Source organism: Sceloporus undulatus, chromosome 3 (genome assembly GCF_019175285.1).
Source record: "Sceloporus undulatus isolate JIND9_A2432 ecotype Alabama chromosome 3, SceUnd_v1.1, whole genome shotgun sequence".
NCBI lineage: Eukaryota > Metazoa > Chordata > Lepidosauria > Squamata > Phrynosomatidae > Sceloporus > Sceloporus undulatus.
The window spans coordinates 50,495,736-50,510,865 of NC_056524.1; the positions used below are offsets into that span (position 1 = coordinate 50,495,736).

At 36.5% G+C, this 15,130-nt stretch overlaps 1 protein-coding gene across 2 annotated transcripts in view; it reads right to left on the reverse strand.

The window, feature by feature from the left end:
* The window catches only part of CADM2 (cell adhesion molecule 2), a 576,201-nt gene that overhangs the window by 78,108 nt on the left and 482,963 nt on the right, over positions 1 to 15,130 (reverse strand). For both annotated transcript variants that reach the window (XM_042460622.1, XM_042460621.1), the window contains exon 7: positions 5,184 to 5,362. In XM_042460622.1, the coding sequence (XP_042316556.1) occupies positions 5,184 to 5,362 (179 nt within the window). The remainder of the gene's footprint in view (positions 1 to 5,183; positions 5,363 to 15,130) is intronic.

Consider the following 15,130-nt stretch of genomic DNA (forward strand, 5'->3'; position numbering starts at 1 on the left):
TGAAAGCTGGAAGGAAAAAATATTACTGTGATTGAAAATAAGCAAGATCGGAATGTGGGGGAAAAAAGTGTGCAAACAATAAAGCACAAACTAAACAAGAGAATGTAGAACAAATCCTATTCTAACGCCCTCACATTTGGGGATGTAGGGTCTTCCTCAACACTGAAGAGTTTTTAAAAAAATCCCAAGCTTCTTATGAAAGGATGTACAAGAAATAAGATAAATCATATACAAATGTATCATAAACGCATACATTTCCAAGAACATTCTTACTTATTCCATATGCTAAAGACCACTGAAACAAAAGAAGCATAAGAAGAATTAATGGAACCCAATAGACAGTCAATGGGCTCACCCACTACATAGACACAGGGAGTCACAGGGATTTCTATGTTGGCTACATATCACTTTACATAGAGGCAGTATCTCTTTAAATACCAAATGCTGGAAACAAAATGGAACTCATATTATTCTGCTGATGGACTTTCCAGAAGCAACTGGTTAGTCATTAAGGGAGCAAAATATTTTCTTCATCTTAGTATTATTTTTTATTTGAACATTAGAAAAGATTGACTATTGGTCTGATGCAGCACAACATTTCTATACAGTTCAAATTCAAACTGCGCAGATATCAGGACTGTAAAAATACAAGATTTCTATACCATATACAGTATACTATACCATATATATTTGTATATAAGTTGAATTTTTTTTTTGACAAAAAATTAATCCCCCAAATTTGTGTTGATTTATACACAAGTCAATGCTGGAATAAGGACCCACCACAAAGGCAGTGACAAAGAGCAGAGGTGAGAACCCCCTTTTGGTGAAAGCAGTACTCCCACCTCATTATCTCTCCCTGGCCCAAACCAGAGAAAGAAAAGCAGCCTTCCCTCTTTCCCTCCCTCCCTCCTCACATTTTTTCCAATCAAGTGGATTCATCAGCAATAGCACCAAAACCAAGACTGCAGCAACTATTTTTATAGGATATACTATAGACGCCTTTCTGAAGAGAGGCTGCCAAGCTTCATGAGGCTTATATAGTATGCTTCATAGAGGCAGATTGCTTTCTTTACTCTTTTTCTTCTCCCTTTCTTTCAGCCCACATTCTCATTCTTTGTCATCGTTTATATTATTTTCCCTGTCCATATTTGTATAGATGTAAACATTTACAGATCAGCAATGCCATTTACATGCCCCCCAACTGTAACTCCTCAGATCCTCTCCTTCTTTTTGGCTCTTCTTAAGTATGTCCCTTGTATGAATTTTTAAAAGGAAAGGAAGATATTTATGTGTTACATGTTAAATGTTATCCTTCACTTATCCACAGGTTGTAGCACAATCCATAATTTTGCCCCAAAGCCTGCCCTTGATTTGTATATGGTGAATTCTGAATTTTAATATGTTTATTTCTGAAGAGGAAACTATGTAAGACTGAAATATTCCTCTCTGTTATTCATTAAAATCTGTGTAGATAAAGTATCTCCCAAAAGGAATCCATACTGAATAAATACACATGGTTAAATATATGTGGTTAAACATGAAAAGCTTTATACTGAAAGGTAGAGAGTTGCTAATAAAAAGTGAGGGAAGTAAAATAAAATAGAGGCACCAACTGAAGTTATTCATGTGAATAAAAGTTGGTGAAGACTACAGATGGGCCATAATGCTGTAAATATCCTTTATCCCCTTAGTTGGGATTCCTAAATTATATTGGTTTTGTCTCTTCGGGTCTAGCATTACCCTACATCAAAGAGAAATTAGTAATCCCAAGCAGCCTCATCACCCAGTTATCAATACAAAACAGTAAGTCTAGATATAAGCAGTTATCAAAATGGCAACAGGTTCTCCATATTTTTTTCCAAATTCAAATTTCATTCCCTCCCATTCACCCAGCCTTTACAACAAGACAATTTGCCAGGTGCAACAGACAATGCCAGTAAACTTTGCTTCATGATGTAATGTCATGTGGCCAACAGGAAAATAAAAACAGAAGCAATATACTACCAAGTTTGTGTAACCCTTATATATGTTCATAGCATAATTTGGCAAGGAATTACATTCATTTGGTTTTTCTTGGTCTTCTCTAAAGTAACTCACAAGGTGCTGGAAACAGGAGGGAGGGACAATAATAAACTCCCTTACCCAACTGTGGTGGTTATTAACTCTCCCCTGGAAGAATATATTAAACGCTAGAGACAATTTTTGTGCAAAATAAAGATAAGGAAATCTATGCCCTCTATTAAATGGCATAACCCTTTCTTCAATTTTCAGATTACGAAGTAAGAAAGAGGAGAGGGGAATTCTGTTCCACTTGGTACACTTCATAAAGCTGTACATCTAAACTCATTGCTCAAAAGGAAGAACAGGAAATTGTCTAAAATTATCTTAATAATCAAATTGTACTGAAGAAGCATTTGATCTCAAACACTGCTAAACACTGGATTAAAAAAAAAAAAACTACCAGGAACATTCTGCGTCATCCTGTTTTAGAAGACCTACAGTGTTATGGAATATATATGCATGCAATTACCCTCTGTGGTTCTGTATCTATATTTGCAGAAATTTAATTAAGAAAAATCTGTGCTATGCATTACAGGAAAATGGCAGCAAGGCCAGCTTTCAACTAGATAATTTGAAAGATGTGCTGGCACAGACTACCAAATAATCAAACTTAACCGTCACAACATAATCTTGATAATGAAGCATATCTCTGACTCCCATTGAACCAGATAATCAAATCAATTGGTGCAAGCAACTAACTAGTTTTTTTTAATGAGGGTTGGGGGTGAGAAGCCATCTAAAACATGTATTTCATAATGGTATAGAAAAATTGATTTTCAAACACTTAGTAAGATTCCCTCCCCTCACCCAGAAAGTTCTAACTCTTGGTTTCCCTAAGTATTTTTAACAAGTGGACTCAATGTTTCCATCATTTTATTACCAAAAAGTTTGATGTTATATTGGCTTGGACTGTAGTCAGGCAAGAGTTATATGCACTTCAAAGGCCCATGTGGTTTGGCACATCATCAAGTCTCTTTTAATTTTCCCCTTCCTCCTCCATTTTATATTTTGTAAACCATTTTGAACAACTCTACTGGGTACTATGGAGTACTTTTTGCTGCAGAAAGGTAGAATATAAATTTCTAAATTAAGTGTATCCGATGTGCTCATAGACATAATTGATCCTGCTTCAGCACAGTATTCCTGTCAATCTGTATAGAGCATTGCAATCTCAGTAGGTATTTAAGATGTTGGCAGATTGTTTGTTTAAAAAAGGATAAAGTGGTCTATAAACCAACCAACCAAACAAACAAACAGAAAAGTACTGTAACTACATGAACTTTCTAAAGGGAACAGAATAATATATACACCATTCTATATTCAGCATGTCATGTTTCAAAATATTTGGGGATCATGTGCAGGATGTGTGGCGAGAATAATATTTCATCAATTTCTTTTTATTTGTTTTTAAAAACCTGGCTGGTGAGTTTTCATAATTTCAGTGATTCTGCCATTATCGAATACCTGGCAGACTAATGATAAATTTCACAGTACTGATCTTATGGCATGGGCTGCATTAATCCATTCGGTGGTTTTGGATACTGTAAAGTACAATTCAACAACAGAGCCAAAAGTGACTAATTAAGAAGGTGTGTAGAGAAGTACTTAGCACAAATGTGAACAAACTTCATAGAGATAACCTGCCTAACAGAGGAAAACATGCTGCTGGGAATCTTGCATCACCAAATGCAAATTCTCCACATGATAATCTTGAATCACCAAACAAGAATTTCAACAAAAGTATCTTCTGTTTCTTAACTATTTGACGTTTGCATACATATTTTCCTACAATAATTTAAAGTGAGGAAAAGAGACAAATGTATATCTTATTATTTCAAAAATAAGAAAACATGGGACACAGAGCATGTGTATTCTTAACTAACCACATTTCTGTATTTAGGATTCCTAGTCACAGCTATGTGAATGTGGTTCTTCCTTTCCCCAAACTCTTCCTTTCAAATTATAGAAACAGCAGGCATATCAACCCTATTTCATGCCTGAATTTTCATGAGACCATGGACAAGGCCCTTGGTTGCAATTCACAGTGCTAAGTCAGCATAATGTTAATGAGAGGCCTTCAGTTGTACAGCCAAAGTGGTCACTTTAAACTGAAGAAACATTTTGCAGTTGATTGGTAGACAGCATGTCCTAATCTCTGAAATGTAAAATTTATGTTTTTACAGAAATGAATGTAGCCATACTGGTTCATAGAGGGGGAAAAAGCAGAACAATCCAGCAGTGAGCAATACCTTGATTAGAACAAACAGAAAAAGGCATAAAATGTGCAAGTTTTTGAGTTCTCTATAACTCTTCATCACATTAGGTTGCAGAAAAAATAGTGGTAGAGGAAGAAAGTGAGGATTTGGCCAGATGTTGTAGCAATTCCACCTAATACCACATACTGCAATGGAAAGGCAATAGTGGATTTCAGTTTGTGAAAATATATGGTTCACGGCAACTGAGAATTTGACCTCTTGCCTTGAGCAAAACACAGAATCTTATTATATGCTGCTTCAGGAACCTGGTGTAATCTAATAACTGCACATGTGCCAGTCATTCATTCCACTTGCTATCTACATCTTAGCCTAAAATTAGCAGCAGACATCAAAGCTACAACATCTGGCCAATTTTTGGACCTCTCTGTTTCTCCCCCTTTCTTCACCACCCACACTGATGAAGAATTTTGGAGACCCTGAAGACTACTTTCTGCAATTATTATAGTTGTTCTTAATAATTCTGATGTTTTTCTCTATTTTTTTCTTTCTGCCATTCAGATATAGTTCTTCCTCAACACATTTTGTAGCTATAATCTGATATTATGAGAAATATATTATCCATTGTTAGAAAACTATTAACGTATTTTCTTCAGAACTTACAATTAGATCCTTTCTCTGTTACTTATTCAATTATGAAAGTAACTTCCATCAAGCACATTTTCAAAATCATGACCTGGTAAATAGTCTCAGCCAGCAGCCTGAAGCTGAATGAAACACTAAAAATAAAACACAGCCAACTTTAGAAAGATAGGGTGAAAACAATATTAAATTAAGCCAACTAAATTCATCAAAGCACATGTCAATGCACACCATCATTTAAGTGATAGAGAAGAAGGTACTCACCATGTATTATTAGAACATATTCTGCGCTGTTTAGGCCAATAGAATTTTCTGCTTCACATCGATATGTACCATTGTCCGTTTTATTTAGGAAATTAATGTTTAGCTCCCTACCGTTGACAATCATTCTTTCTGGATCTGGTAATTCTCCACCATCCTTTGTCCATAATACTGGATCTGGCCTGTTAAATGGATTGATATACGAAAAAGCATTATTTAACATTATTTTTATTTTTTAGATTGTAGCAATGCAAACTGACATATGTTCCTTCTACATCATATTTAAAAACAGATGAAAAGATAGGTAGATAGATGTGTAGATCGATAAAAAGATACAAATAAAAACCTCCCTATGGCGTACAATCTAAAATCTTTGAAAATATCTACAGACAAAAAAAGCTACTACCAGGGGCAAGTACCAAAACAAAGCTGCTATGTGGATGGGGCAGTTTAAGATTTGCTAGATAAAAGTTCCTCCATTTTGAACAAATCTTTTGATTATGTCAGCATCAAGTGAGTATGAGTATTTCTGCCTCTCGTTGATTTAATTGGTTGATTGATAGGAAATTTAAAAAGAAAAAAGAAAAAGAAGCACTCGGGAATAAATCAGCAAGAACCTCCCTTCCCACCCCTTCCACCCATGTGGCCATGGTCTAGATGCCTTCATGGCTCTGTAGCATATCTCCTACTCTAAAATCCATCTGTACATTATTCACACAGTCACTGGATTTGAACAGGATCATATAAATAATTGGAAAGTAGTAATGTAAATTATTTCAAACTGAGTTTGCAAATGATTTCAAATGTGTGCTGAATTCCAATACACGTATATATTTGTAGAGGAATCATGATTATATTTTTCTGCAAATAATTAGTTTTGTTCAAAGATATCTCTGCATATTTACCAAATGACAGATCTAGTAAAGTTGCATTCAACATATTCACAATGCAGAATTTGTCAGTATCAGAGGATTCTGAGAGTTTAGGTTTCCCAATTTTTGTTCTTACCATGTTAATTACATATCACACAATTAAACACTATGCTTTCAAAAAGTTGTTCTATACTCCCTTAGCTTTTGGACATTTCTATGTACTTTTTGAAATCTTGGCAGCAACTGGCTTTACAGAAAACATGCACACCTAATTAGGCACATGCATTCAACATTTACCAGCATGATACCACAAACCATTATGACATACTGGCAAGATAGGTATATAGTTAAAAAGGTGTGTAGGACAGTTCAAATGCTTCAGATTTTTATAAAAACAATAATGCTTTGAAAGGAATGAGTCAAGGCTATAATTTATTAATGGAATGTGCAGGCAGATCATCAGAGCCTGCTGAAAGGTGTTGAGAAAAAAAGCGACAGAAAGGGTGAATACCAGGTCCTCATAATAGTCAGGAAAGGAAATGAAAATATATCAGGATAGCAATATAACTGCAATAAATGAGGTGAACTGGGACAGACTTTGGTAGAACCGAGGAAGAAAATGAATCTATAAAGGTTTGGTGGCAATAAATACGTCTTCTAATGGGAATTATGGAGAGCTGAAAAGTCTGTAAAAAGACAGGTTCGAGATGGCTAGAAGAAGAGATTTTAAAATACCCGGAGCACTGATATACATGAGAAACTCTGTTATATCATTTTTATTTTAAAATTGCTCTGTCCTGAAGCCTCGGGTTAGACAGCAATATATTATTTCTAATAAATAACATAACAAAAAAATCTAACAATGATATATAACATTTTAGTGCCGTAATATATTAAATGTTAACAAAAATGTTACAGAAAACGTGAAAAATAAAGTGATATCCAAACTGAAATCCAAATGGACATCCAAATTCTAGTTCTTATAGATATAAATATAACTCCAGTCATAGTGAAGGGTTTAGTGGGGAAAAGTATTCACCATCTGAGCCCTTTTTGCTTTCATCTTATAAAACCGATCATAGGGAACACAAGTTAAGTAATGTATTTCAAAAGGAAATTACCTTTTATAAAACATTTTACCACAAGGACAACATTCATCCAAGAAGCAATTGGATAATAATAAAGCATTGTACTCATCCACCATCATAATCTGTCATCAGTGGTAAAGTCTGCCCTTACCACCAGTCATTACTATTTTTTGCTCTTCTACATTCTTCACATCACTCTGATTTTATCTTGGGTTTACAAAACATGATTGCCAACTAACAAGAGCAGTATACACTTAATAATAATGTTACCCTTTTGACAGGTTACAAAGAAATAAAAATCAGAAATGATCTTTCAGTTGTTTCCCTAAAAGCTTTCCTATTGTCATATTGTTGTTTAGCATGTCATATGCATGCTAAAATGGGTTTCAGAAACAGATTGCTGTTGTTTGAACAGTGCATTCAGGTTTTATCACTAGTTACAATATGCCTTTCATCTTCAAACAACACAAGTGTCTTGTGAAGTTGTATATAGTGGGTCCTTGGTATCCGCTGAGGTTTGGTTCCAGGACCCCCCATGGATAACAAAATTTGTGGTGCTCAAGTCCCATTATATGCAATGGGTTAGTAAAATGGTGTCCCTTATATAAAATGGCAAAATCAAGTGTTGCTTTTCAGAATATTATGGAATATTTTCAAGCCAAGAATGGTTGAATCCATGGATGCAGAATCCATGGGTATGGATGGCCAACTGCATTATATTAAAATTCTCACCTTCCCAGCTCAGATAAGGAGAGACGTATAATGGTCATCAGCAACAGGAAAGGACATACAATTGGTATAGCTAACATATTTATAGATGCAAATTGGTAAATAATTGCTGTATTTTCAATAGAATACAAAATCCATCTTATTATAGTGACAATAGTTGTGATAGCAACTTGTGCAGTTGCTGGTCTGCTGTCCAGGTGCTAACTGTTTATCAGAAACATCAAGATTCCTTTCTGCTCTCCATTCTTGAGGTTTGTGAAGGGATACAGTTGCCTTTTGGGTTGCTACCGGATATTATCACATGAAATTTGCTGCTGCTGCTGCTGGGCAGCTCCATCCCAGTTGCATCCTGGGTCCCAGCTGAGCTTCAGAGGCTGCTTTTCCGAGCCAGGAAGCTCCCAACTTGGAAAAATGGCCTCCGAAATGCAGCTGGGATTCTGGATGCAACCAGGATGCAGCTGCTCAGCGGCCGCAGTGGCAAATTACATGTGATAATAACTAGCAACCAAAAGGCAACTGTATCGTGTTAGGGATCAATTGGGTTTTTTGTTGTTGCAATAAGGTCCTTAATTAAATTATCTTGAATTCTATTTGAATCCATTTAGTTGATTTAGTCTGGCTTTCATTCAGACTTGGTTGCTTTAAAAAGGAGTGGTTAATTAATTGGTTAATTGAAGTCATTTTGATTGAATTGATTGGTTAATTAGTAAAATGAGTTAATTGATTAAATTCATTGTTTAGTAAGAATGAGCCATTTGATTCGATTTCCTAATTAATTATTCAAATCGGTTCATTTGATTGGGTTAAAACTTTGCAGCAAGAAAGCTATCAATATTGACTGTTGGATTTGATTCAAGATCAGTTTACCAAATTTACTTGTTTAGCAAGCTTACCTGCATTACTCAATAGTGCTGGGTGATTGTTTACATTAACAGAGCAAATTAGTTGTCAATCATCTCCAATGACTGTGTTTTGAACAGGATTAATTCATTATCTCAAAGAATTATCAGTCAGATCCCTTTTGATCTTGGAATCTAGGCAAATAGCCCTGGTTACTGCCAACCAACAGCAGGTACTGTGGGATATGGTGCCAATTACTATGGCTTTTGACTATGGCTCCCAAAAATGCTTCTGGTTCAGCCAAGGGCAAGCCCTCTGCCAGAAAAAAATGGATAAGCTTCTGTTTCCTATTTCCTTCCCTTCATCTGGGGATGAAGCAGGAAAGCTTTAATAGCTTTAATCTTAGCCAAAACTGAGGAATTGGGAAAATAGTATCCTCCCCTCCTGGTGAAAAGGGTCAGGCTTCAAGGAAGGGTGGCAAGGATTCTTTTAATACGATGATTTGTCTACTCTTGATCCATAGCTATGTCTCATCTTGACTCAAGAGCTATGGATCAAATAAGCAATACGATAGAGGGAAAACTAGCACATCATCTGGGAACAGTACAGTGGACATGATGTCTACTATCACCAGTGATAACAGCAAAGCAGTGTATAGTTCACCAAGTGAGTCTGCTGAATTCACAGTAGGATGGATTATCCTGCACTGGGATGGTCATGGGGTGTAGGGGGTTCTCACGTGGGACAAGAAGCTGCTGCAGCAGAGACTTTCATCATTAGTGGAGGCTTTGAGTTACTGGTCTTGCAAGTTACTGGTTTGCCTGTGGGGCAATGGCCCTGAGCCCTTTCATTACCTATAACCTGCAGGCCATGAGCCCTTCCATCACCTATAAACGTTTTGGTCAGTTACTTCCAAGGCATTGCAGCAGTTGGGTTTTCAGGGTGTCAACTTTGGTACACACTCTTCCAGGACTGGGGCAGCATCAACTGCTTCTGCTTTGGGTCTGAGCCAGCAGGGCATTCAGTGGATAGAATGATGGAAGTCTGCTGCTTTCAAGAGGTATGTTTGTTCTGTGAAACTTGGTGGGAGTGTCATGTAATATGTTTTTTTCCTTCAATTTCCAGATGATGCTGGCTGAAATGTCAGGTCCAGATCTGTAGCCATAGTACAATCTACTGGGTGGCCCTACAGTCCCAGAGCAGTAATTCCAGTGAAAAGCTTGGACTGGGCAGTGTTACCATGGCATGGCAGGAGGGGACGGAGATGGGGTGGTTTGATACCTCTGCTGTTTGGAGAGCATACGAAACCACCCCCTTGACATGCTGCTAATCCATGACTGAAACGATTCTTTTTCAATTTTGAGGTCTATTTTGAGGAATTAATAAATAAATTATTTCTTTAGTGCTTGAGATGAAATCTTGTTTCATATAATATTTAACAATAAATTGAACATGCCCAAAAGTTTGGTCACTGCTTTTTAATATAGAGAATAGATATCTTTAGAATATTCATAGTAATATATCTGAATATGTCTGTGCAACCCCTATAAGTACTGGTTTGGCCGAAAGGGTGGAGAAACCCCAAGGATGTTGCTCTACTAATTGGAAGAGTTGAGAAGGAGAATTGGAAAGAAGTTGTAGTTACCAAGGCTAAGTGGTAGGCCATTTTCACTTTGAATAAGGTTGTCAGATTTTCAGCTATATATTTAGAAGGGAAACAAAATGATGAGATCTATGTTGCTGTTCAATTTCTACACTGCTTTTGCCTCTTTTTTAATTTTTAGATTTAAGAGTTGCACCTAGTATTGCAGTACAACTTAGCAATATAGGAAGAAGAATCCTGCACTCAAAGTTATGGACTGGCATCTCATTGAATGCTTCAAACTTGAGGGATATTGCATATGTGTCCAAATTAATGTATAACTTGTTGTATTGTTGATGTATTGTTGGTAAAAAATATACAATGGGACTTAAATTGTGAGTGTTTTTGTAATATTCAATTATAGTTGTCTCCACTGAACCTACAGGATACATCTGCATCAGAAGTAATAACCATGTAGAGTATGAAATGCATGTCATTCCCCAAGGCCTTCAGAACTATTGAGAAAGAATTTTATGTTTATAGAAATGAACATACATATACAAAAGTGTACATTGTGGAAGCAAAACATAACACACACACACACACACACACACACAATTTTAAAAATAGAAGTAGTATTCTTTCCAAAACAAAGTGACCTTATTGTCATTTTATTTTGATCTTGAAGACCCTCCCATGACATTTGTAGAGTCAGAATATGGTCTCCAGATCCTCCCAAAGCTGGCTACAATGGCAGATGTCATTGTGAAACACACTTAAATGTCTCCAAACTGAGAGAGACTGCCTGAATAGCTGTACCTCTGAATAAGAGCAACATGAGTAAGATATATGTACTATTATTGCACCAGTATGCAAATACTTTTTTTTTTTGAAAATCAATTTTTCAATTGCAGTCTCTTGAATAATACACTTAAAATAGAGAGCAACTCTTGCTGAGAAAGATAAATAGATTTACCATAGTAATAAATGCATTCCAAATACAACATAGCATTTCAAGTTGCAAAACAGCATTTTCTTGGTAAAATAAGTGCTTCCATTCTTCATTTACTATTTTTACCTTATCAACTAAGTGCTGAGTCTGACTATTCAGTCCTCTGGCTAACCTCCGATACCAACCTGAGAAGCTCAGGGGAATTTGTTATGCAGCATATAGATGAGCTTTGATGCCAGTTTTGCACATGTAATCTAGCAGAAAACATTTGTGTTCAAACACTCTGTTTTTTTGCTAAAATGCTGACTGAACTAATTTTTCTTTAAAGAGTTGAAAGGGAAGTATTGTGGCTTGCAGAAAGAGATCTATTATCATTTAAAAGCAAGGATTTTTTTTTACAAGATGTATAATATCGCATCCTCTCCTTACTCAGAAATTTATAGAATTAGAACTACTCACTTTATCAATTCTTGTTTTTACAAGCTTATAAGATTCAGACAATTGAGTTTGGGTGTGGGGGGGAGGATTCTCAGTTATTAAATGATTATTTAATCATGCATGTTGCAAATAATGCTGGATATTGCTGAAATACAATATTTTAAATGCAGGCATGCCACTGCTAATATCTTAACTCTCTGTATGCATCCTTGTGTGTAGTAATGAATGGAATGTGTAACCAGCTCAACACAGAAAATTGCCACATATTTCAACTACACCTACAGCTATAAGTCAGATATTTTAGCTACACGAGTACAAAGCTACTTTTAAAATTGCACAGCTTAGAGTTAGAAAGCTTTGTGAAGGGGAATATTGATGAAGAAGAAGGCAGAAGAGAAAGCTCATGACAGTGAGTACCATAGACCTTGGGTTGGAAGGCACATAAATGATGAGCAAGTGTTGCCGAGGTGGAATTTGAGGTGATAAATGCTGGAACTACTAATCATCCATGAAATTTCAATGGCCAGTTGAGGAATAGGTAAGACAGTCTCCTGGATGTTGCCAAATACTTTCATTAGTTAATAATGTCCTGAATTCAAAGAATGATGCAACTAGTTTTGTATGCTGATAGTGCTTTTGATATATTCCCTCAATAGTCACACTCCCTGACTACAGCTCCATGTCAATTTCTGAAATCAGCATCAATCCCAGTTTGTGTTGTAGTTTCATTATTATCAGTTAGCTTCTGGGAGTCCTGCTTAACAACAGCAAAACATTAGAAGCAGTTATCTTTTACAATGAAACCGCATAAAATTTAAGCAATTAATTAAATACATGTTAAAGTAAAACATGAGCATGCCTTTAGGATTCTCAGAGAAAAGAATATTAAGATTAAAAATTCTATGGCTGTATTTCACTTCTCCATTTTGAAAGGAAAGGCAAGATAGAATAATGGTCTCCATCATTATAAAACCAGCCAAGAGATTATATCATCTGCCCAAGGGAGAGCTGAGCAAAAAGAGAAGCAATTTTTAAAGCTTCCTTCTCCAATCTCTTCTCACTATCTTCAGAAAAGTAGAAAGGTGAATTCGTGTGCCATGATACCAAAATAAGTGTAAAGCTACTAAGCAATGTCAAGCACATATCCTCTCTTGTAAATAATGAGGACTATGCAAAACAATTTAGATTTGCACTATAATGTGCTCCTTTTTTTTTTTTAGCAATATGTCTCCACCTTCCACATTTGGGTGGGTGAGGAAATCATATGGTTTAATAAAATATCTCCACATCTTTTAATCTAGCCTGAGCAAGGAGATCTTGTCATCCTGCACATTTGATGTAACATTATTGACAAATGCCTCACAGTCACCAGAGTTCATATATTCTCTGTCAAAGGAAAGATAAATTGCCATGCAGGATAATGCCTATTATTTTCTATTTTATTTTATTCTCTTTGACAAATGTATGCCAAAATATGACAAGGGAAAAATTTTATGTGCCTCTTGTAATGGCAAAATGCCTCCTTCCCTGCAGTAGTATGCAACATTTTTTACTGTCACCACATTGTGGTATATTATGCAAACTGAAGCTAGTGCAGAGAAGGAGAAAGCTGTTTTCATTATCCTTCTGTGCTGAGTTAGTGTATCTGTAATTATAATTCAGCTTTAGATTGCACCAGGTAGCTCAGAGATTACGTTTGCTGAATCAGAGCTGAGAAAGAGCAATGGCTAGACATGGCATGATATACAATTTCTCTAGTTGGAATTATGTCCCCCTGGGTACTGCTCCTGTGAAATTGTTCAACTCAGTATTCAGATGATCCTGGTATGCCTCTTGCTCCTTTTACTTTCCCTGTGCCTATTGATATTTATCATCATTACCAAAAAAATTCCAATTCAGCTCTGGCAGCAGTTGCTTCCAGGTTGGATAGGTCTTTAGATAAGAAATCTGTAGTAATTGTGAGAGGTATTCTTGATGTGATGAGAAATAGCTGTTCCATCAGCCCATTCTGGTGAACAGTGTTTCCACTGTCATTAAACATCAATAGCAGGAAAAGAATCTAGAAGAGATGGCAGTCCAAATGGTGGACTGCCAAATGATAGCTCTGTTTAAATATTTGAAGGGATGTCATATTGAGGAGGGAGCAAGCTTGTTTTCTGCTGCTCCAGAGACTAGGACCCAGAGCAATGGATGCAAGCTACAGCAAAAGAGATTCCACCTCAACATTAGGAAGAACTTCCTGACAGTAAGGGCTGTCCGACAGTGGAACATACTCCCTTGGAATGTAGTGGAATCTCCCTCCTTGGAGGTCTTTAAACAGAGGCTGGATGGCTATCTGTCGGGGATGCTTTGATTTGCATTTCCTGCATGGCAGGCGGTTGGACTGGATGGCCCTTGCAGTCTCTTCCAACTCTATTAATCTATGATTCTATGACTAACATCAGAATCCATTCTGTATCACCAAGATGGAGGATCTGAGTCTCAGTTCAAGATGTAACAGTACTTTTTGGTAAAGTGCCTTGAAAGAGTCAAGATTTGTAGCAGGGACTTCCTGCCTTTCAGAGCCATCACAAGAAGAAGCACTCTTTGTTAGTTCTTGCTGTTCAAATAGCTGGTCATAGTTAAGAGTTCTAGGCCTCAACTGTGCTTCAAAATAAAACAGTCAATATAATTTCTAGAAAGTGTTTGTTCATAGCAGGTGCCAAAGATCAGGAGACATCATGCTACAACCATGCTGTCCTGTCTATTTGGAAAAAATGAGGTGACTTTCTGAGGAAGTTAAGTTCTAGAGACAACAAACTGTGCTGGCTTCTTCCTCCATGAGTACCCTTCTTCTATGAGGAAGGATAGGGATTAGGGAAGCAAGTGTTAGGACATTCAAAGATGGAGGTGATGAGACAGGGATGTAGGAAAAAGAGTTGGCAGTTATGATGGGACAATGGTGCTTCACATCCTGCCTCACGTGGCATGAGAGCTTGGGCCATTGCTGACTACAACATACTTGAGAGTCTTGTTCCTATCAAAGTTTGATCCCAGATATGATAATTCTTTTACTATCTCTATTTCTTCATTATGTAGATCAAATTTGTGTATCTTCCCTGTGGTCATTATTTTTATTTTCTTTATGTTCAACAAAAAGTCTGTCTTTGCACTTTTGTACAGGAGATTAAAACTGGTTTCATCTTAGAGGCATATGTTTGCAAAAACAGATGTGTGTCACTGCCATTAGAAACTATGCCAAGGAACAAGGAAGGAAGGAGGGAGGGAGGGGGAGAGAAGGAAGTGTTGTGTCACCTTATTTAGGGATTGTTTTTTTAAAAAAATCTGGCCATAGAAATAGAGGGGGAAATATCAAATAGTATAAGCATCATCGTGTTGAAGTATTTACTTTAATTTTTACATGGTTTTTCCACTTAACAATTCATTGCTAAAAGAAGAAACAACCAAGG